This window comes from Chiloscyllium plagiosum, chromosome 11, assembly GCF_004010195.1.
Source record: "Chiloscyllium plagiosum isolate BGI_BamShark_2017 chromosome 11, ASM401019v2, whole genome shotgun sequence".
NCBI lineage: Eukaryota > Metazoa > Chordata > Chondrichthyes > Orectolobiformes > Hemiscylliidae > Chiloscyllium > Chiloscyllium plagiosum.
This window is the reverse complement of record NC_057720.1, coordinates 56,562,865-56,586,168: the sequence shown is the minus strand read 5'-3', so window position 1 is coordinate 56,586,168 and position 23,304 is coordinate 56,562,865. Positions and strand designations below refer to the sequence as shown.

General features: G+C 38.3%; 1 protein-coding gene across 8 annotated transcripts in view; it reads left to right on the top strand.

Annotated features, from left to right (window-relative positions):
• Positions 1-23,304, top strand: part of pde4ba (phosphodiesterase 4B, cAMP-specific a) — a 621,169-nt gene that overhangs the window by 566,228 nt on the left and 31,637 nt on the right. For 7 of the 8 annotated variants that reach the window (XM_043699425.1, XM_043699424.1, XM_043699422.1 and 4 more), the window contains one exon: positions 14,728-14,821. In XM_043699425.1, the coding sequence (XP_043555360.1) occupies positions 14,728-14,821 (94 nt within the window). Of the gene's footprint in view, positions 1-13,104; positions 13,656-14,727; positions 14,822-23,304 lie in introns of those variants that run through there. The other variant, XM_043699430.1, reaches the window with a different exon arrangement.

The window sequence follows — 23,304 nt, the reverse complement described above, 5'->3', positions numbered from 1 at the left end:
CCCCCTAACTTTTATCTTAGCCCACTTGGCACATCAGCCTCATTCCTGAAGAAGGGCTTATGCCCGAAACGTTGATTCTCCTCCTCAGATGCTGTCTGGCCTGCTGTGTTTTTCCAGCAACACATTTTTCAACTCTACCCTCAAATCTCATACCTGGCCAGGTTCATTACCCAGTACCAAATCCAATGTGGCCTCACTCCTTGTTGGCCTGTCGACATACTGTGTCAGGAAACCCTCCTGCACACACTGGACTAAAACTGACCCATCTAATGTACTCGAACTATAGTATTCCCAGTCAATATTTGGAAAGTTAAAATCCCCCATAACTACCCTGTCACTCTCGCTCCTATTGAGAATTATCTTTGCTATACTTCCCTCTACATCTCTGGAACTATTTGGAGTCCTATAGAAAACTTTCAACAAGGTGACCTCTCCTTTCCTGTTCCTAACCTCAGCCCATACTACCTCAGTAGACGAGTCCTCAAACATCCTTTCTGCTACTGTAATACTGTCCTTGATTAACAATGTCACAACCACCCCCTCTTTTATCATCTTCTCTGTTCTTACTGAAACATCTAAGACCCGGAACCTGCAACAACCATTCCTGTTCTTGCTGTACCCATGTCTCCAAAATGGCTACAATATTGAAATCCCAGGTACAAACCCATGCTGCAAGTTCACCCACCTTATTCCAGATGCTTGTGGCATTGAAGTAGACACACTTCAAACCAACTTCTTGCTTGCCGGTGCCCTCTTGCAACCTTGAAATCTTATTTCTGACTTCACTACTCTCAACCTCCTGTATACTGGAATTACAATTTAGGTTCCCATCCCCCTGCTGAATTAGTTTAAATCCTCCTGAAGAGCATTACCAATTTTTTCACCCCGGATATTAGTACCCCTCTGGTTCAGGTAAAGACTATCATTTTTGTAGAGGTCCCACCTTCCCCAGAAAGAGCCCCAATTATCCAGGAATCTGAAACTTTCCCACCTGTGCCATCCCTGTAGCCTTGCTTTCAACTTATCATGATTAGCAATTTTATGATTATAATAAGTGAGACATCATGAAAAAAATGGTTTAAAAGGGACAAACATATACCTTAAATGGCTGCCACAAACACCTGACCACAGATTGGTTTCTTGAACTTTTCAATACATAATAACAAAGATTGTCTGAAAAATTACCATTTTATCTAAAAGCAATGAAACTGTTAAAGAAGTCAGGCATCACGAAAAATGCATCTTTTGTTTTAGTTTACCCGTGATAAGTTACGCGTGTTGGAAATGAAACACTGCCTGCAATGAAACCAGACAAAGGAATGCACAGTGATTTTATTTTTAGTTGCTTAGCAGGGTAGTAAATAAAGAAAATGGATTTTCAACCATTAGGATTTAAATATTCTCTCTCTCACCTTTTTGCTGATTCAAGTCCGAGTACACAACCAGACTCCTCAGCTGCTGCTCATATGACAAGCCCTTTATTCTTGTGATCATTTTTGTAAACCTCCTCTGTACCCCCTCCAAGGCCAGCACATTTATGTTTAGATATGGAGGCTAGAACTGCACTCAGTGTTCCAAATGCAGTCTGACCAGAGCCGCCTTGTCATGTTTTCTCAGGTGCATCATGCAGGTGGACTTCTGATCCAGATGATTTCCTGTACTTCCAGCAAGCCCAAAGCGCACATATTTAATTTTAAACATATATATTCCCTCACAAAACCTGTGCACAGGCTACTTCTACCAACTGCTGCCAAACAGCTCACTTCAGATGAATGATAACGTATACAAAACATCATGTATTTCATATATTTTGACAACCTTGTCAAATCTCTCACCATGATCTTGAAGAAGGCTGGTACCCTGACCAACATTTCTCCCTCAAACAGTACCACAAACGCACACCATCTGATCATCATCATATTCCCATTTTGGGAACTTTGCTGTTGAGTAAATTGGCAACTGCATTTTCCTATATTACGATCTTGTTGGCATTTCAAACTGCCTCACTGTTGGCACTCTTGGATGCCCTGAGATCATGAAAGATGCTATATAAATATCTTTTTTATGTTTCATTTGTTAAATTGCTCAGAGCCTCTTCCAATTATTTTGCATTAATTCATGGCATTTGAGCATTATAGCAGACTCCAAAGAAATTTCCCAGGAAATTTAAGATTCCAATGGACAATTCATCAATGTCTGGAACCCTCCAAAAGTCTCCATTTAACTTGGCAACTTCAACAATTCCAATAAAATTAAGTAAATATCTAATGACGACCATGAAGCCATTCCCCGAGGGAAGAACACCTGTTTAAAAAAAATCAGCAATGTTTTTTGAGAGTTTTATTGCACAGTGGTAGTATCTCTGTCTCTGGGCCAGAAAGTCCATGTTCAAGTCCCACCTTTCCCAGAAGTCAAATCCTGTCTCAACAGGTTGATTTTAAAAATAACTAAACCTCCCTGCAGTCTGACCCGCCATTAACTGCTGTTGTATTCCCAACACTTAACCAATTTTTTTCTTATAAATGTTGTTTTCTCTTTTATTCCATGAGCTATAACTTTATTCTCAGGTCTGTTGTGCAGAATTTTATCGAATGCAATTTGAAATCCATGTACCCCACAACAACCATATTGCATTCATCTGCCCTCTCTTATCTCACCAAAACACTCATAAGTTAGTTAAGCATGGTGTTCCCTTAACAAATCTATGCTGCCTTTCCTTAATTAGGGTAAGATTGAAACTAAAGAAACTATTGGAGCATTTCCTTGTTTAAAAAGCTGGTCCTCCATGCCCTAAAGCCTGAAAGTATGCCACTTGCTTCTGAGTTCTCATATTTTTGATCAGATGTCCACCCTTCTCCTATAGGTCAAGGTTTCTGCCACGGTTTGTTGCCTAATGATTTGTGTGTTGCTAAAACACTGATAAATTATAAGAATAGACAGAGCGTGAGAATCAGCGCCCATGTGATGCTGCTGTTTTCATAGTTAAACAAGACTGCTAATCACATGATTGACAGGTGTTTATGAGCCCAAGCAGCTGATGAGGTGAAAAAGGCTTTGAATCATCAATTGAATTAGTTCTAAGGTCACTTGTCACACCTAGGCCACAAATGCTTCTAGTGAGATCTCTTACCAGTTTTAAGACAATAACTAAATTTGATAGAACAAATCCATGTTTTTGCAATTCATTTAATCACCATATTCACATAACAGGTATGTATGTTATTGGAAAATGGATATTTTGTTTGAAAATGTCATCTCTCTACACATAATATTCTGTATCCAGCTCTTCATTTTCTGGATTTGACTGTACAAGGTGATCTTGCCTCCAAACTAACATTTGGGGCCTTTAAGGCTTGATATGGAATCCCAGATATTCTCAGTAGATTAGAAATTTCCTATACTTTCCCACGCCCACACCATCACACCACAGCCAAGGCAAAAATAACTTGTCCTTCCCCAAATAGTACCAAAGACCTGTATTTAAATTGTCAGTTCTATTTTATTCTCATTCTCTACTTTTTCCCCAATACTTCATTTTTTTATCTCTTTGCTTAATTTCTTTCTTTCTAACACATTTATCTGAAATTCCTTTCTTTCTGTTCTAAAACAAGTTTGAATGACTTTATTTTCCTTTAATCTTTCAAAATGTAGAGAATTTGAGCCTTTGACTCAAAATATGCTTTAAAGCTTTTCTTTTACTGTTAGAATGAAAATGTTGGGCTTTGATAATTGACCTAATCACTTGTGAGCTCCAGGTCATATTTGACATTTGTGCACATCAGAAGCTCAAGAGGGTTGCCAAACAAGAAACTTGTATTTGTGTGTTGCCTTTAACTAGAAAGCAGGAATACACTTTCAGAACACCTGGTCCTTAGAGTTATTTATCAAAAAAATAGGCTTTCAATTTCTAAGATCCTTATGGTGGCCCTAGTTCGTTTGAAAGACTTGCTGTGGAATATGCTTCAAACTTGTACTTTGAGCAGGCTTATGACACACTTGTGCTTTTAATTGAATTTTAGGTGTTTTAATTAGATTTGTATGGTTGTGTATTTGGAAATTAAATATAATACAAAGAAACACACATTATAAGTTTAACAGGACAAGCAACATCAAAAAGGAAGACCGGACAGGAAAAGAGAAAGTTCTCTAGAATCATACCACTAAGCTTGTATAGGCGGATTTTTTTCTGGACCAAGAGGAGGAGAAGAGGTGGGAAGGACATTTAATTAGGGTGGTTGTTTACTCAGTCCCTGCCTCCTGCCTCCACCAGCATTAAGTTCTGTATGGGAAATTACTTGACCAACATTCCCTCCCATGGCTAATTGAGGTCTTTCAAATGCCATATAATGACCACTTAAGAGCATCAGCCCATAGCTGGTGGGATTAACCCACCTGCAAATAGGCCTGAAAATAGATGTCCATCCTCAAGGCAAAAAAGTCCTGACTGTTTTTTTGACAGATTGTTTGGAGTAGCAAACATATTCTCAAGCACCTGATATAGGGGCAAGGGACAAGATATAGGAGCAGGGGGTGGCCATTGAGTGACATATCCTTACATTTGCTACTGAGATACCCCTCCCCATCTACTCTCCACATGACCTCTATCCTTGAAAACATACCCTCAAATGCAAATTATTTTTATCCTGGGTCCAAAAACCCTGAGGGTGTTCTCTGCATCATCCAGAGGCTCCCACAAGGTGCAACAGGGTGTAGAAGCTGGTTGTTTTTGTTGATAGGGAATTCTGACCCCCAGACCTAGTTCTGGACTGAAGCCCACCAGTATCCATAAATTTCTTGATTGATAGAATTTCAGGCAGGCCTACATTGGAAGATGTAGCATAGGTCTCTCTCTGGCTTTGTAACCAACAAGCAAAACTCATGCTACCAACCAAAGATTCTCCTCTATGTATCCATTTAATTATTGAAAAGCATGCAATTTTCATTCTTCATTAGAGCACCACAGATATTTTGATGTCTTTTTTCATATGCTTGCAAAAGCCTAGCAACTTAAAGTCTCACTGCTGATAAGACCTATATATGTTTACACCTCCTCCTGTAACAAACTGTGAGGAGGTGTTGAATAATACCAAGGCACTGCATTTGTGTTTATTTTTCTTCCACACAGGGGAATAGTCCAAGCTTTATTTAGAACCTCTCCATTCTGCCTAGCACATACCAAAAACCAAACAAAATAGAGCTCCGTTGATAAATGTTTCAACATGTCGGCCTTTACTCTGGTTGTAATCTTGTCCCCGATTCAGAAGATCTTAGGTTTTAATTCAACTCCTGATTCTTGACCACATAACTAGACTTCTACTTTTATTACCAGGGCTCTTGATCATTTTGCAAGACCTCCATTCTGCTCTACTTAATGTTGATTCCAATTGTGTATTATCACAAGCTAGTCACCTTCCATTAAAATATCTTTTCCACCTGTACTTTGTCCCTTACTCTTGTATTTGATAGCCACTAGACTTTGATGGCTTTCTTGCAGCTGTGAAAAAGGCTAATCTGAAGATAGTCAGCCACATAACTTTATTTGCTACTTTTCACCCCTGTTGCTTCACTCAGTCAGTATTTGCTGTGTAATAATGAAATGCTGCATGTGTGTTTGCATCCATTTGTGTACTATAAGCGTAAAGCACTGTGTATAATGAACTCAATTACCAAAGCTGCTAACCTCATGTGGTATTGAAGGTGTGCTGCATTATCAGACAGTACCAACAATCAAATGAGACATGAAACCAAGGCTTGTCTGCCCCCTCAGATGGTTGTAAAACATCATGGTATTATTTTAAAGAGGAGCAGAAAGTTATCTCTTGGTATCCTGCCAATACTTATTCTTCAAACAAGTACTTAATAAAAAGTTACCATCTTACTGTTTGTGGAACTATATGTGCACATCGGGCTGCTGCATTTCCTACTTTACAATGGTGACTAGACTTCCAATGCCCTTCATGGGCAGTCAAAGACTTTGGTTTGTTCTGTCAAATGAAATATGCTTATATATGAGAGTCTTTCTTTGTAAATAGTCTGATGTTGCCACCTCGCCCCCATGGCCAGGTTTTCTCACTGCTTGATTTATGGTCCATATTTTCACACTCATGTAAAGCTAGATTTCTTTTCATATCTTTCAATAAGCAGCTAAACATGACTAGGTGTCCGATTATATATCTGTGCATTTTCCCTCTTTATTTAAATTTTGTGCTGACCTCATAATTCAGTCATTCACCATGTCTTTAAATATTGGCCTGGAAATGTCACTATATTTGTACTGCCATACATGTTATGATGTGATACTTGGGTACCAGCTATTGTGGGTTGTGTGCTGCCATTAATCCTTCTTCCTTTATGAAGGCTTTTGTCTTTATAACAAAATGTGGGTTGCTACATAACTGTAACTATGTACATGTTACATTAACTCTTTGGAATATTAATTATTACAAACTAGAGATACATAAGATACTTGCATCTCTATGAGATAACTGTGTTGAACTGCTGTCTTTCCAAACTGCCCCAGTGTTCCATCCAGAATCATAGAATCCCTACAGTGTAGAAGCAGGCCATTCTGCCCATCAAGTTCACATGATCCTCTGCAGAGCAGCTCATACAGACCCACCGACCCTTACCCTATTCCTGTAACCCTGCATTTCGTATGGCTAATCCACCTAGCCCTGGATGCTATTGGGCAATTTAGCATGGTCAATCCATCTTATGTGCACATCTTTGGACTGTAGGAGGAAACCAGAGCACCCGGAGGAAATCCACGCAGACACTAGGAGAATATGCAAACTCCATACAGACAGTTGCCCAAGGATGGAATCGAACCCAGGTTCCTGGCACTGTGAGGTGGCAGTACTAACCACTGTGCCACCCAGTAGCTGAGTTATCATTGTGACTCAGCCTAACTCTTTCATATGCATTTCTTTATGCAACAATACATATGCGATTGGCACAAATCAGATATGCGATCAAAAAAATAAGGAATCTAAGTCATGAGTTTTATATATAACTGCATATATCAAAATCTTTTAGTTATCTTGCAATCCCTGTGTCTGAACACTCATAACAATGAGCCTGTTCTTGGTGTGTTTCCTGCAATAATGCTTATTCAGAAGCTCTTCTGAAATTTCGAACACTTTTCAGGCATAGCAGGGACAAAGTTATTTTTCTGTTTTTTTTTCCTTCACTTTACAATGCTTTTAAAAAATCAAGAACTGCATTATATTTTCAATTATTTAAATGCATTTTTATTGCATAAGTCACATTAAAAATTGAAGGGCTTTCCCACATGCAAAAGTTCTTATATATGCTTTGCCTAATGTGCATGATGAATATGTTAAAACGTCAACTCGTCAGGCTTGGAATTACAAAGTCTCCGTTTGGTCCTTTCCCAGATTTTTTTTATGCGTATTTAATGTTCAAATCTGTTCAGATTAATCAAGGTCATTTTTGTCACTAAACGTTGGCAAAATATCGACTTGAAGGGAATGTAAGAGTGATTGATAAGAAAATGGTCCATCATGGAAATATCATGGGTTTGTATACCAAGTATACTTTGAAAGTGAATAATAGACTGTTTACATGGAGCAACTGGATAAAATATGAACAAAGAACAAGTAGGCCACTCAGCCCTTCAAACTTGATCTGTCATTCAATAGGATCATGGCTGATCTGATGTTGAGTTCAACTCTACATCCTTCATAATCTTTCATCTCCTTGGTAATCAGGAATCCATCTGTCTATCTTTGTTTTAAAAATATATAAAGATTCTGCATCCACTGCCTTTTAAGAAAGGAAACTCCAAAAACACTCAACCCCCAAGAGAAAAAAATGTTTCCTGATCTTTGTCTTGATGGATAACCCCATATTTTTAAACTATGACCACTAGTTCAAAGTTCTCCTACAAGAGGAAATATACTTTTAGCATTCAACATTTTCTGATTTGTATCTAATTGGTATGTATATGGGAGAAATTAACCTTGGGCTGAGTTTTAGCACACTACCCCTCTTCCTCCAACAGGCGTGTTTGAGGTGGGGAGGCACATAAAGTTTGGATGAGTGGCTAGCGCACTACCTTCCTGACTACTCCTGCAATGTCCTCCATAATGTGGCGAGCTGATAAAGCCTCTACCAGAAGATTGTCCTTCGGTCTAATGAACTCTTTAATTGGTTCGATTCCAGCCTCGGGCGATTGTCTGTGTGGAGTTTGCACGTTCTCCTCGTGTCTGAGAGGACTTCCTCCAGGTGCTTCGGTTTTGTCCCACAATCCAAAGATGTGGAGGTTAGGTGAATTGGCCATGCTAACAATGCCCATAGTGATCAGGGACATGTAATATGGGGTAAACGTAGAGTAATAAGGTAGGGGAATGGGTTTGGGTGGGATACTGTTCAGAGGGTCAGTGTGGACTTGTTCCCACACTGTAGGGATTCTATGAATCTATGATAAGGCTATCTTATCCACCTCCACTGACATACAACAGTGGGCATTGGAAAGGAAAGAAGGATTGGCAGGCTGCTTTTTCATCAATTCTATGTGAAAGTGTGGAAAGGAAAGGTCAGTACTCCTTTGGTGAATCCCCCCCAAGGGACTGTCTGACTACCGCACTTTGTGCCTTACCATTGGATTTCAACCAATTACTTCCTTGCCGCCCTCTATTCATCACCACCAACAACCATTTTCCCGGTGTCTGTGTGGGTTTCCTCCTGGTGCTCCAGTTTTCTCCCTTTCCCAACCCAGCCCGAGTAAAACTCAGCCCCTTGTCAGCAGAGTGTTGATACTGCAGGAAGTTGAAGTAAATGTGCTGATAGTGAACATGAGTGAAGGAAAAGTACAACTGCAGCAAGTGCCTAGAGTAGACTCTTTAAAAGGGAAATAGTGTGTGAAAGATTTCCATTGAGTGAGAGCTTGCATTATTCTGAACAGTATTGCGTAGCCCTGGTTTTCATCTTCAGTCTTTGATAAATTCTCTGATCAGAGCCAGGCAGTACGCAGTTATTCCTGCTGGAAAATATAGCAGGAGGACAAGATCATGCATTCCCCTGATTTCCCTTTATGGTTAAATAGGTTGCTGACCTCTGCTGTCTTGATACAACATGAAGAATGTATGCTTAGCTGAATTACCAGACAGGCTTTTGTTTACAGTTGTACAATGTGGAAGTTTAATGTACTGGAGCACAATGGGGGGACAATTTGTTTTCACTTGCTTTCTCCCCAGCTGATGTGACTGTATTCAATGAGAAAATGGAAATGCACATAAAAAATCAGTCTACAGTCTCAGTGGATTCCAACAAAAGAACAGGTGTGAAAGAGGGGATGAACCACAATTAATGAGAGATCCTATTTATGATCTTCCCCAAATACTTGAAAATGCTGGGTTATAGTCCAAAAGGTTTATTTGGAAGCACTAGCTTTCAAAGCGCTACTCATTCATCAGGTAGCTGTCCGAAAGCTGGTGCTTCCAAATAAACCTGTTGGACTATAACCTGGTGTTGTGTGATTTTTTAACTTTGTCCACCCCAGTCCTCCTCCACATCTCGAAAATGCCGAACAGAGTTGTCACCTTGTTACTGTAGTGTCAGAGCAGCACCTGCTAACTTTGAGAAGGAATCCTTATATGGGTGAATTTGCATTTCCTGTATTTCAAGAAATTGGTCTCAGTTTTTCTGGCTGCTCTGACTGTACAAAATGTAAACTTGCTTATTTAGCCATTAAAGGGGACAAGATGGCTGAGGCTGGAGGCACAACCTGTGGTGACTGCATTTGCCTCACTCAAGAAAGCCTTATCATAGAATCCCTACAGTGTGGGAACAAGCCCTTCGGCCCAACAAAGTCCACACTGATCCTCTGAACAGTATCCCACCCAAACCCATTCCCCTACCTTATTACTCTACGTTTACCCCATATTACATGTCCCTGATCACTATGGGCATTGTTAGCATGGCCAATTCACCTAACCTCCACATCTTTGGATTGTGGGACAAAACCGAAGCACCTGGAGGAAGCCTTCTCAGACACGAGGAGAATGTGCAAACTCCACACAGACAATCGCCCGAGGCTGGAATCGAACTCATCATCGTGACTTATTGATATCCTTGTCTGTGCTTGCATCGGTATTTCTGCACAAGTCCCAACTTCATTCGCCAATGATCTGTAAGCAATGGGGTATCCAGTTTTGTTGTTACTTCCTTTGCTTTCTTTGAATATAATTCCTATTTTCATAAACTCTGACTTGCACAATACATTATCATTCTGCCAAATTAACTGAGTCAAGTTTTGCAACATGAAGAGTCTTAGTGAAGTGCCAAACCACATAGAAACCAATCGATAGGGCAAAAAAATCCACAAGTCCTTTATACAAAAAAGTAGCATTAAATACAATTCAATGTCAAGACGTATTAATACATTAGTAATAACTTCATTCATATATTGCTATGACTTTCTCCATTAATGTATTGCATCAAGCAGGACTTATTACATACATTAGGTAAAATATTGTTTCCTCGTACATTTTATTATAACTAAGTGAAAAAGGGTAAAGGTGCTCAACTCTTTTCAATCTTCCTGATTGGCCACCATAATCATTTAACAGGCAGCTATACCTCTTTCAAACTAAAATATAGGGACTGTTTTCACCAGAAAATAATAAGGAGCCAATTGCAAGGTTTTTTTCTTAAGTGAAGAAAATAGCAAGTTTATTTTCTGCTAATCCTTATAAAAATAATAATCATGCTCATATGAGTGTTCAGTATTAAAAGGGATAGTACAAAAGGAAGGTGAAAAGGATTCAAATCATTAGGGTGTGCGAGAGGTGCAAGATTTTGACCCTCTGATGACTATTGTTTGACCGGTGTCTTGAATCATTATCAGCAAATGCTGTAGATATTTTAAAATTTTCTGACCTAATATTTCTTTCTGGGTATTTTTGCTTCTTGAGTGGCTAAGAGAGCCCTTTCGTCAGCCGGTTCCAGTCCTGCAGTCAAAAATCCATACTGTCTTCTGTAGAAGTTTTTTTTTCTAACTTTGCTGATTGGCAGCAAGATTCCATCTCCAATGTATGAAAATTCACATCAAGATGTAAACCAATATAGGAAATGGAGACCTTTTCATTTCTGACTGGGTTGACTTGTTTTAGTGCCTTTGATAAAATGTTCATTTCATTTCAGACCGGTTTTGTTTGCTCCATATTGATTTCATGAAGCTGGACTAACCTGTGTGGTTAAGTGATCACATTGGCCATTTTAAATCAGTGTCTTGTCCCTTTTTATACCATTTCTGTTTGTAAAGGTCTCAGATATTAAAATCGCAATATAATTTGAAAATCAATCATCTATATTTTTATCACCGTCATGACATAATATGGTTTGCATTGAGGATCCTACTGTACCAGTCTGACTTACTTTCAATAAAGCTTGGTTTTCATTTGGTCATTAGGTGATATACTTTCACAATATTAAAGGTATGTTTGAGCATATGGAAATAACTCTGGTTCAGACCGATGGTCAGTTAATTGTGGGTAGACTGGGTTAGAGAAGAGAAAGAAAATTAGCTGAGAAGCTTCACTCTTGATGATTATCTTGTAATCCCTGGCTTCAAAGACATATGCGGAGGATGCCAGGTGAGATGTTTGTCTCAGTTTGATTCTGCATTCAATTAAATAATTGTGCGCCTTCATTGTTTTAAAGTCACGCATAAAAAAAGAAAATTTCTGTCATGAAAAATGTCCCTCGCCACAGATGCTTCCAGACTTGCTGAGTTTCTGCGTTATTTTCTATTTTACTTATAAAAGTATGGGTTCTTGGAAAAGGGGAAAACAAATATCAAACATATGGAATCGAATTCCGTCATCAGAGTCTTTAGGAAGTTAGGAGGTACATTATAGGGAATCATTAGTTAAATTGTTGTTTTACATTTTAATTGGAATTCAGAGAAATCAATAAAAGCATTGAACCTTATTATTTATAGTGCGATGAGCATGATCAGTGTTTGAAGAAGACAATAAGTCATGGTTACTTTGTGTGATTATGACAATTCTTCTTTCAAATACGTTACTGACGCTTAGAAAAAAAACACAAGAATTATATTTGCTCATTAAAAAATGGTTTAGAAGGCAGGTGGCTGCATGCTTCATTGGGGAATACAGAACAGACAAGGGGAATTCTTCTAGTAACCAGCTGGAGGAATGTCATGTGATGTGGTTGCTATGGAGCTGTACTATTCATTTCATGGTGCTTTTTGAACTTCAGTCTCAAGACTCTCAGGGGCTCCTTGCTGCAGTTGTCCCCGCATGTTCTAATGCTCTTTATCAGCAGTGCAGAGAAAGCTCGGTGATGTCACTGCAGCTGAGCTGAAAGCCAATCAGATAAAGATTGAATAACATTTCTATGCAGGCACAGCACTTCATCTCAGATTTAAAGGGGAACGACTGTTGAGAGTGCAGAGTCAAAAACAATTATTGCAAGCACCATAGAATGGTCAAGCTTTAACCATTGCTCAATATGTTAAATGTTCTTTTAATATTAGACCATTCTCAGTGTCTAACAAATATAGAAGCTTGAATGAATACTGCACAAAAAAAGATTGAAATCTGCTTATTATTGGAAAGTTTGCCTTGCACAATAGTGTAAGTTTAATGTGGTACAAAATGTCCAGATGCCCAATCAGTATGGTTATAAAGTGATTCACTTTAAACAATTTTAGTTGTTTTAAAATACAATAAAATATACACAATTGTAAAGCATTTCTGTCTTCAATCAACTAACTTTTAAAAAATTATTATGCTTTCTCTTCAGACAAGAAAAGATTTGATGCAAATGATTAGCATAAATGAACCTTAATTTGTTATTTTATTGTCAACGTCAAGGCAGCAAATTCTAAACTTCAGAATTGTCCTGATTACTGTATATCATCTTGCAATGCCACTTTTATTCCTCAGTTATTTTGTGCTGAGGGCAGGAAATGTATCAGATCATGTATCAATCTGTTCCTGATTGTGATTTTACTAACTTGTTCTTATGCTGAAAGTTCTGACAATGGCGTAGGAGGGTGCTAAAAGTTGCTTATATTCTCTGATGAAATGGAACACCATCTGCATTTAATTTACATAAATATACAATAGACGTCCTCTATTTTCTGTCACTTCCCACATCTGTTGAAATGGTGGAGAGACAATGTAAGCATGCTGAAAAATGTTCTTTTGTCCATATGTACTGAGACTAAGCTGAAGTAGTACTCTTTCCCCATCCCCCATACCACCACGAAGCAATCCAAAAATCCAGAGCTATTCATAATTCATAAGTGCTGTGAACTACACAGACTTGTATGGTTCCTGGCTCCATGTGACCCCTGATTTCATTATCTCAATTCTGTCAGTGCAATCGCGCTGATACTATCTTTCCAAGGATGTATTACATGGACTGGATTTTCTCGTGCAGTGAAAGGATACTGTAATTTTTGGGGAGGGGCAGAAATTACTTCAGCTGTTCAAGCTGCTAATGAAACATCTATGCATTTTGGATATTACTACTGGAAGAGCGTGTGTGGAATTGTTCAGCTATATTGCTTATTTTTGTACACGGCTGTTATTGCTCTTGTCAAGTGAGCCAAAATGCCTGAAGCAAACTATTTGTTATCTGTTTCTTGGGGTTATATCAAGGTGAGTAGATTTATTGCAAAATTACAGAATCTCAGTTTTTGCTGTGACATATGTGGCTGTAAGTTCATTTGCAGAACCCTTTGTATCAACAGCGCATTATTCCATATTGTCCATTGGCTTCCATATTCCTTGCTTTTGAAAATTCAAATGGATGTCTATTAAGTTCGTCTGATTAGATTAATCTGGCTGCAATAAAATGTTATCTGTCATGATAAAAAGTGTCATAAAAGAAATGAGCAAAAGTGGACTTCTCAGGGAATACCAGCAAACACTGTAATTTTAATTTCATAAGGAAATACTCATTATTTGCTGTTTGACATAGAGGAAGGGAGAATGTTTTAAGTTTTATTATTACTGAACTTTCTGCTTCATAATGTATTTACATTTATAATGCCTATTGTCAGACAAATGTTACCATTTTGTAACTCCTTTTCAAATGCTTATTTCAAAATGTCAGCATTTTTTTAGGATTTAAAATATAGAAAATTATAGATTATCAAAGGGAACAGAAAAAGATTTCCACATATTTACAAAGTTCATTGTAAATATGTGGAAATCAAAATCAGTCCAGCTATTGAGAAGCACTGCTGTATTGGCTACAAATCTATTAAAATTAAAGGTGCTACATTTTAATCTAAATTTTATATAAATCTGAAAAACTGCATGAAAAGACTTTGTCCTGTCATTTCCTGTCTGTCTTAATATTGTTACATAATTAGAATCTCATTGTTCATTGTAAATATTTCTGTTTGAAGTGAAATGCTCTATGAGCTATTTTGTGTGCAACTTTAACATTTAATTTAATCTGATAGCTACTAAATTAAAAAATAACTTAACATTTGTGTGTTGTAATTTCAGTCACTGAACTGGTTAAATAATTAGGTTTAAATTAAACTTAGTTATACTCTTTGAATGCTTTGTAATGTGACAATACACAGGAGGGTTTACAGCTTCTTCCATTGTTACTTTCCACAATCTATCCATTTATTGATAAAAGAATGGAATTGAAAAGTAATATTGAATGCTTTGGAAGAAAGATGGGTGCTGATTTCAGTATTTGTCTTTTCAACAGTTCAAGAGAATGCTGAATCGTGAGCTCACCCATCTCTCAGAGATGAGCCGCTCTGGCAACCAAGTATCCGAGTTCATTTCCAACACCTTTTTAGGTGAGTCTGGTATATCAGCTTTCCCTCATAATATCTGCAAAGGGCTCAACACAAAAATATTGGAATTACTAGTATTTGCTACAATTAAAACAATTAATGTATTTTAGAAATGGTTTTTATTCCACCAACATTGAAAACACCCTACTTTTATTTTTCTATTATTCTTATCTCAGTCATTTCCAATCATTTCAAGATTTCTCAATTACTCAAAATGGTTGTCTTTTTATGTACACCAGCATTTTACAAAGATAATTCTCGTGATCCAGCAAATAGTTTGAAATTGAACTGAACACTGCAACATTACTGCCACTTTTTTTTTTACTAAGTTATTGCAGAATATATACTTAGAATTCCACCCTCACTTTTAAAGAAAATGATTGAAAGTATGAAGTTTTATCATGTTGAATCTTTAAGAACAATGAGGACTGTGGAATGTTGTTTGTTTGTAATTAAATAAACAATCTGATATGCAGCAAACTAGAGAGAATACGGAAAGAAAGACTTTAACAGAAGTCATGAACATAATTGATTATTTTTCACTTTATTTGGAATTCTATTATGATAACTTTCCCTCTGGATTTTCCTCTTTTAATCTACATAATCCATAAATAGAGCATCCCTTACAGAATTCCACTCTTACCACTATCTTGTATGTTAATACATTCTTTCTCAAAACCTGAATGACTCCTCTTCCCCAGCTTTTTTTTCCCCCTATGATTTTGGTAATTTCCAACATTTTTGCTTTCGTGCACAGAACTCCATCACCTGATCGAGCCTGATGACTTTCATTCCATTGGTCATATAATAGGCAGGCAATCCAGTCTGTCAAGTTACCAACCAGACAACAAAGCTGAAAATCATCAGTGTAATGTTTTAGAGTTCAAGCTTGGAATGACCAAATCAGTTATTTTCTAAGCTGATCTTTTGACAGAAACTCCAAGTCCAGGCACTGTCTGCTGTTCAACTAAATGTAAATCATCATGTTGCACTATTTGAAGAAAAATAGTAGTTCTGACATTTTCCTGGTCAGTATTCTTATTCTGACAAACACTACAAGGAACAAAAACAGATAATCTTGTCAGTTATTCATTTGCTAATTATGGATTCCTCCAACGTGAAATTGGATGCAGTCTTTGGCTACCTATTAACTTCAAAAGCATAATCACAAAAAGCACTGTGGGATTGTTTGAGGACATGATTAGTTGTTGCATACATACACGTTCTATTTTATTCTAATCATGTTGCTGCCCTTAGAATAAGATTTGACTATTGTTAATGAACAAAATGTGAACAAAACAATATTGATAGAGACCTGAAAATGTTTCCATAGGAAGCAGGCAAACTGGAAATACCAAAGGAATGAACTAAAATAATTATATACATTTAAGAAGCAGGAGGAGACCCTTCAATAAGATCATGATTTGGAGATGCTGGTATTGGACTGGGGTGTACAAAGTTAAAAATCACACTACGCCAGGTTATAGTGCAATAGGTGTATTTGGAAACAATAGGTTTTGGAGCTCTGCTCCTTCATCAGTTGGTCATCAACTCCGAAAGTTAGTGCTTCCAAATACACCTGTTGGACTATAACCTGGTGTTGTGTGATTTTTAACAATAAGATCATAGCTGACAGATTACAACCTCAAATGCACATCCTGATAATCTTTCACCGCCTTGCTCACTAAGACTCTATCCACCTCTACCTTCAAAATATGGAAGGAGTCTGCTTCCACCAATGTTCAGGAAGAGTTTCAAAACACACAGCCCTCTAAGAAAAAAAAGTTGACTCATCTTCGTTTTAGATGGGCAACCCTTGATTTTTACACAGTGAATCCTAGTTTTTAGATTAGGTTAGATTAGATTAGATTAGATTACTTACAGTGTGGAAACAGGCCCTTCGGCCCAACAAGTCCACACCGCAACCCACCCATACCCCTACACTTACCCCTTACCTCACACTATGGGCAATTTAGCATGGCCAATTCACCTGACCTGCACATCTTTCGACTGTGGGAGGAAACCGGAGCACCCGGAGGAAACCCACACAGACACGGGGAGAACGTGCAAACTCCACATTCTTAATTCTTCTATAAGACAAAACATTCTGTCCACTTTCAACCTATCAAAACCCCTCCAGTTCTTATGTTATAACCCAGATACCTCTTACTACCCCAAACTCCAGGGGATACAAGCTTGTCCAACCATTCTGCATAAGGTAACGGGCCTTTCTGAAATTAGTCGGCTAAATCTTCTTTGAAATACTTCCAATGGATTTATATCCTTTTTTAAATAAGGTGACCAATGCTGTGCACAGCAAATGTGACTCATCAGTGCCCTGAATTAATGAAGTATAACCTCCCAACCTCAGTTTTCTCTTTCTCTGTTAATAAATGATAATTCTCTTATCAGCTTACCGAATTACTTGTTGTACCTGCCTAATAGCATTTGTGATTCATACAGTCAGACACTTCACACTGCAGCTCAAGCATTTCATCTATCGCCCTTTCAATAGTGTGCCCTTACTTAACAGTACAAACCAGTATATTTAATACAGAAACAAAAATAAAAGTTGCTGGAAAAGCTCAGCAAGTCTGGCAACACCTGTGAAGAGAAATTGGAGTTGATGTTTCAGGTCTGGTGACCCTTCCTCAGAACTGATGGTAGCTAGGAAAATGTTGGTTTATATGCAGAAGGTAGGGTGGGAGGAGGGGAGAAAGCATAAATGATAGATGGGGATAGAGCCTAAAGAGAGAAAAGAGCAGTTGGACAGACAAACTAATGGATAACGTTCTGGCTGGGAGGGTGAATAGTTATTAATGGAGACTGTTAGTGGCTAACAGTAGGTAGTGTGTAATGGCAGATGATGTGATAACAAGGCCTGCTGTGTGGAGTAGGGGGCTTAGGACATGGGAGAGTTCGGGCCCTAAAATTAATGAACTCAATATTGAGTACGGAGGGTTGCAGGATCCTCAAGTGGAAAATGAGGTGTTGTTCCCTGGCCAGGAACATTGACAAGGGCAGAGTGGTAGCTGTAGTCTTTGTGGATTTCAGTAAGGTTGCATATGGTATGCTGTTCTGGAAGGTTAGATTGCATGGAATCTTGGGAGCTGGCAAATTGGATACACAGTTGGCTTGATGGTAGGATGCAGAGGGTAATAGTGGAAGGATGCTTGTCAGACTGGAGGCCTGTAACTAGTGGTGTGCCTTAGGGTCAGTGCTGGGCCCATTGCTTATTGTTATCTATATCAATGATTTGGATGAGAATGTACAAGGCATGATTAGTAAGTTTGCAGATGACACTAAAATAGGTGGTATCATGGACAGTGAGGAAGCTTATCAGAAATTGCAACAGGACCTTGATCAGCTGGGGAAGTGGGCCAGAAAAAGGAAAATGGAGTTTAATATAGATAAGTGTGAGGTCTTATATTTTGGAAAGTCAAATCAAAAAGTAGGAGTTTCATGGTGAGTAGTAGGGCCTTGAGTCTAGTGGAACAGAGGGACCTTAGAGTTCAGGTGCACGGTTCTCTGAAAGTGAAGTCACACGTAGACAGGGCAGTGAAGAAGGCTTTTGGCACTCTGGCCTTCATTAGTCAAGGCACTGAGTAGAGAAGTTGGGAAGTTATGTTGCAGTTGTACAGGATATTAATGAGGCTGCACTTGGAGTAATGTGTTCAGTTTTGGTCAACTTGCTATAGGAAGGATGTTATTAAACTGGAAAGAGTGCAGAAGAAACTTACAAGGATTTTGCCAGGACTCAATAGTCAGAGGTTAGACAAGCTAGGTCATTGGTCTTTAGAGTGTAGGAGACTGAGGAGGAATCTTATAGAAGTGTATAAGAACAGAAGAGGCATGGATAGGGTGGATGCACTCAGTCTTTTTCCCAGGGGAATCAGTTTAAGGTTAGAGGGGAAAGAATAAAAGGGAACCTGAAGGGCAACGTTTTTACACAAAAGGTGGTACACACATGGACTGAGCTGCCAGTGGAAGTGGTTGAGGCAGGTACATTAACAACATTTAAAAGGTATTTGGACAAATACATGGACAGTAAAGGTTTAGAAGTATATGGGCCAAGTTCAGGGAAATGGGGTTAGTTTAGATTGACATTTTAGTCAGCATGGTCTAGTTTGGGCCAAAGGGTCTGTCTCTGTGCTGTAGGATCTATGATTATGTCATTTTCCTTTTTTTAACTACTTTATCCTGAATTTGCCCACTGTGTTGTTCAGTGCATCATCATGGTCGATGTACAGAGCAGCACCGAGATTTAGTGAAAAACTAGATTGTATTTATGAAACAACTTATCACATCAAGACACGAGCAGCAGAGTTTACATGTCCTCAGCTTTATCAAGGATAGAGTGAGGACACAGTGCTTATTACATTTTAGTTCATTAAAGTTACTGCTACTTTTTAATCCTATGCAAAATTCACGATCAATTCTGAATTGCATAAAGGCATCTTGAACTCCAGACCGTACAACTCATATAATAATTCCAGAATAATGACAGCCAAGTAAGGGAAAAGAATTATATATTATATAAACGTATAATTAAAATGAACCAACATTGTAATATTAAAGTTAAAACAGAGTGTGTATGTAGAATAGCGGGCTGGATCAAGGCAGGAATTTTGAATTGGGAAATCTTTCTACTCTACAAACTCATCCTCCACAGTTTTTTCACTCCAACTGATGTAAGGATGTGATTGAGTCAATTCAGCTATTTCTGGAAGCTCCTCAGGTCGCTAATATTCCACCATCACATTTACTTGCATCATTTTGTCATTAAAAGATTAATTTTCCCCTGGCCTTACTTTTCCGGAATCTGATAGCACATGCTGCAATGTTTTCCCAGGGTAGCTTTCTAGTATTCAGTGATCATTCTTCATGTCTGAGTCTGGTTGGTAGGTGGTCAAGTTAGATGGCATCTGGTTGTACTCCACTCCTGACTGCATCTAACTTTCTTAAGTTCCCCATTGGGCAAGAGAATAAGGGAGTCATTGGTAGAGATCAAGACCAGAAACATTCGCTGAATATTTGTCCCTTAATGCTGCATTTCGAGCTTAGTCTCCTTGGAAACCATCCAAAACATTCCCTTTACTATGTGCTACTTTACTGTGTTGCATTATAGCCAAACAAAGGTCAGCTTAGTCATTGCAGGCAAGAAGTTCAAACCTATGGCACTCCTAATTCAGTGTCACACTAAACCATTCAGAATAACCTCTTTAAGATGTTATTGTTTTTTACTTACACTTCAAGCTTATAATAGATTTGGGTTGAGCTTGTGGAGAGAGCAGGACAGGAGTACCACAGCCATGGTCAAAAGCCAGAGGCACCCCTGATTTGGTGAGTGGTGACGGCCAAGGTGGCATTTTGCCAGCAGCAACCAATTAAGTGATGCCATTAGGATCGCTATCCAGTTAAGGATGGTAGCTCAAACCAAGAGTACTGGTGCAACCAAGATCCAGTATCTTAGCCATGCTGGTAGTGTGACCACTATTGTTAAGATTGAATCTTCAGAAAAAGGGCACTTCATTGGTGTGGAACTTCCTGGTCTCCCCAGAAAAAAGCAGGCCTTGCTTATGTGGGTTAACAAAATACTCTAAAATGGACACTGATTGGCTGACTGGTCAGGCAATTTGCCAAACTTCTTGCCACAGATAATCTAGCATGGTGGTGGTTAGACCTCAGTCACACACCACCCCACTCTACCCTACCCTCAAAAGCTTCCCTTCTCATTTCATCAACACTGCCTCCATGCTCATTGCCAAAGAACCCCAGAAAATTTCAGCCATTATTTGAACTTAAATCCAGAAGTATTTAATTGCCATTCACATCCTTCCAGTATTTTTTATTAATTCATGGAATGTGGGCATCACTGCCTGAGCCAACATTTATTTCCTGTCCTTCGTTGTCCTTGAGAGGGTGGTGGTAAGCTGTTTCTTAAGCCACTGCCATCTGTCTGGCTTGGGAACACCCACCATGGTGTTAGGGCAAGAGTTCAAAGATTTTAGTGTAATGTCACTGAAGAAATCGCGATATATTTCCAAGTCAAGTTGTTAGTGGCTTTAGGCAGAATTTGCAGGTGTTGGTTTTCCCATTAATATGTTGCTCTTGTTCTCCTAACTGGAAGTGGTTAGAGGATTGGAAGATGATGTCTAAGGAGCCATGGTGACTCTGTATGAAGTTGTAAGACAATGAAGAAGTCAAATCCATTGGTGAAGGAATCACTCAAAATGATGCATAGAATTTCATAAAACAGCAAAATCAGATTTTTAAAGCTGTCGTGTTTAATATGTCGTGAAAGGTAAAGAAGTGATACTTGCTTGAAGTTCAGCAAAAAGAAAAGTTAATTGGGATTTGAAACATTAAGTCGTTTGTGTCTCCTGTGCTTTCTGTTTTTATTTCAGATCTTCAGCATTCGCAATATTTTGCTTTTGCTGGAAATCAGTTTTCCCTTGATTCAGTTATCAATTAATTAGTACATTATAGAATAAATGATTGGCACCTCACTAATAGGTTTCTATATGTGTTGCTTTGCTGTTTAATACCATTCATCTTTGGAATGTGAAATATTTAAATGACCCTGTGAAAGTGTGAGCCCCTTAATTTGAGTTTGTCTTCCTTTGATCATCCTATATCTATTTAATCCCTGTCAAATGCATCCAAAATCTTCCTTTCTGATGTCTTTACTGACCAACATAACATCAATTAACTGGTTCAAAAAATATCTAGGGTGGCTGCTTCTAAGTGTTACCGGGTGACATTTGTTATAAAATGCTAAGTTTCATTCACAAAAGTGTAGTTTAGTTGTAAACTTTATTGAAATAAATTTCATCTATTCAAAATTGATATTACATAAAGTGCAAAGCATATAATTCTGCTTAGGTATACAATGTGGCACACTGAGATCCCTCACTATACTTAGTTTCAGCTAATTAAAATGCTTCATGTCAAATGTACAACCTGAGAGATTTTAGACAGTTACTAACCCATCAATGCAGGCATACACTAATATGGGAGGGCCGTAGAGAATGAAGCATTGTGATGTGTATGTGAAGGCATTTGGCTAGAGGACAATTGATGAAATTCTACACTAGCAAGAAATCAATGATTTGAAGAGAACTGCAATTTAGCAGAAAAGAAGAGGTTTTCAAACATCTTGTAAAACTATCTAGCATTGGAAATTGCTTATCAAAGGTGTTAACAATTTAGTGAAAATACAGTGAAAAGGTCTCGATGAAGTGTTATAATCTTAATAAAAAAAACCTGACTCTCAAGACAAAAAAATTAAAATTTGCGATGAAGCAAAATGAGACACTTGTGAGCCTAAACCTAAATGTTGTGCATATGGATTTATAATGCTTCTTCAGCTGAAGTTCTGAATGTTCTTCTGCAAGCATCTCCACCTCTGACCTTACAATAGAAGGAAGATTATTGAAGCAGCTGAAGATTGTTGGGTCTACGACACTATGCTGAGAAGTGCCAAGACTGAGATGTAAGACCTCCAACAACCACATCCATCTTGCTTTTTGCTCAGTTTAATCCTAAAAAATGAACATCACAGTGCCAATCCTTTCCATCCCTTGCCAACATTTTCCTTTGCTTCCTTTAAAGGAGTTGACAGTTTCAGCACCAAGCCCCACTTTTCATATGTAAACCAAGACAATGAACTTCAAAAGGCTATTTAACATGAAGCCCATCATAATCCAGCCTTATCCTACTCTTTGTGATACCTCTACACGTGCGATCAGGTATCTGTGAGCAGAAATTGTCGTTGAGTTCTTTCCTTTTGCCTACACCACTGAGGTCAGTTATATTACTGTCCCAATATGAGTCCTTGCTTAAATAAAAACAGAAAATGTTTAAATATGCAGCAGTGCTGGTGGCATCTATTGAGAGAGAGAACTAATTAATGTTTTGGGGCAGTTGCCTTTTATTGTCACTGATGAACGGATATAAGCCTGAAGTATTAATTCAGCTTGTCTCTCCACAGATGCTGTCACACCTGTTTAGTATTTTCGACACTTTGTTTTACTTCAGCTTTCCACATCCATTCATAGCATTGTGCTTTTAAATTAATTTTGAGGCCTTGCCACATGTTTGTCCTTACTGAGATCAGCAATTTAGGAGACACCATGGGATCTTGTGATCTGTATTTCCCCTAGCCCTTTCAGAGTACATTGTTCATGATTCCCAGTTTAAACATAGTACAAAAACAATGAAGAATTTGCTTTGTTTAAGTATTCTTTCACTAAATGTTCACAGTGTAATGCAGTAATAATTTTTTTGCAGCGTTATCAGTATTTTCACAGACTCTTCTACTGTTTGCTTAATAACTGTAAGACCAATCTCTTATGCTCATAAGCCACAATGTGTACATAGATTAGATTAGATTAGATTTAGATTAGATTAGATTAGATTACAGTGTGGAAACAGGCCCTTCGGCCCAACAAGTCCACACCGACCCGCCGAAGCGAAACCCACCC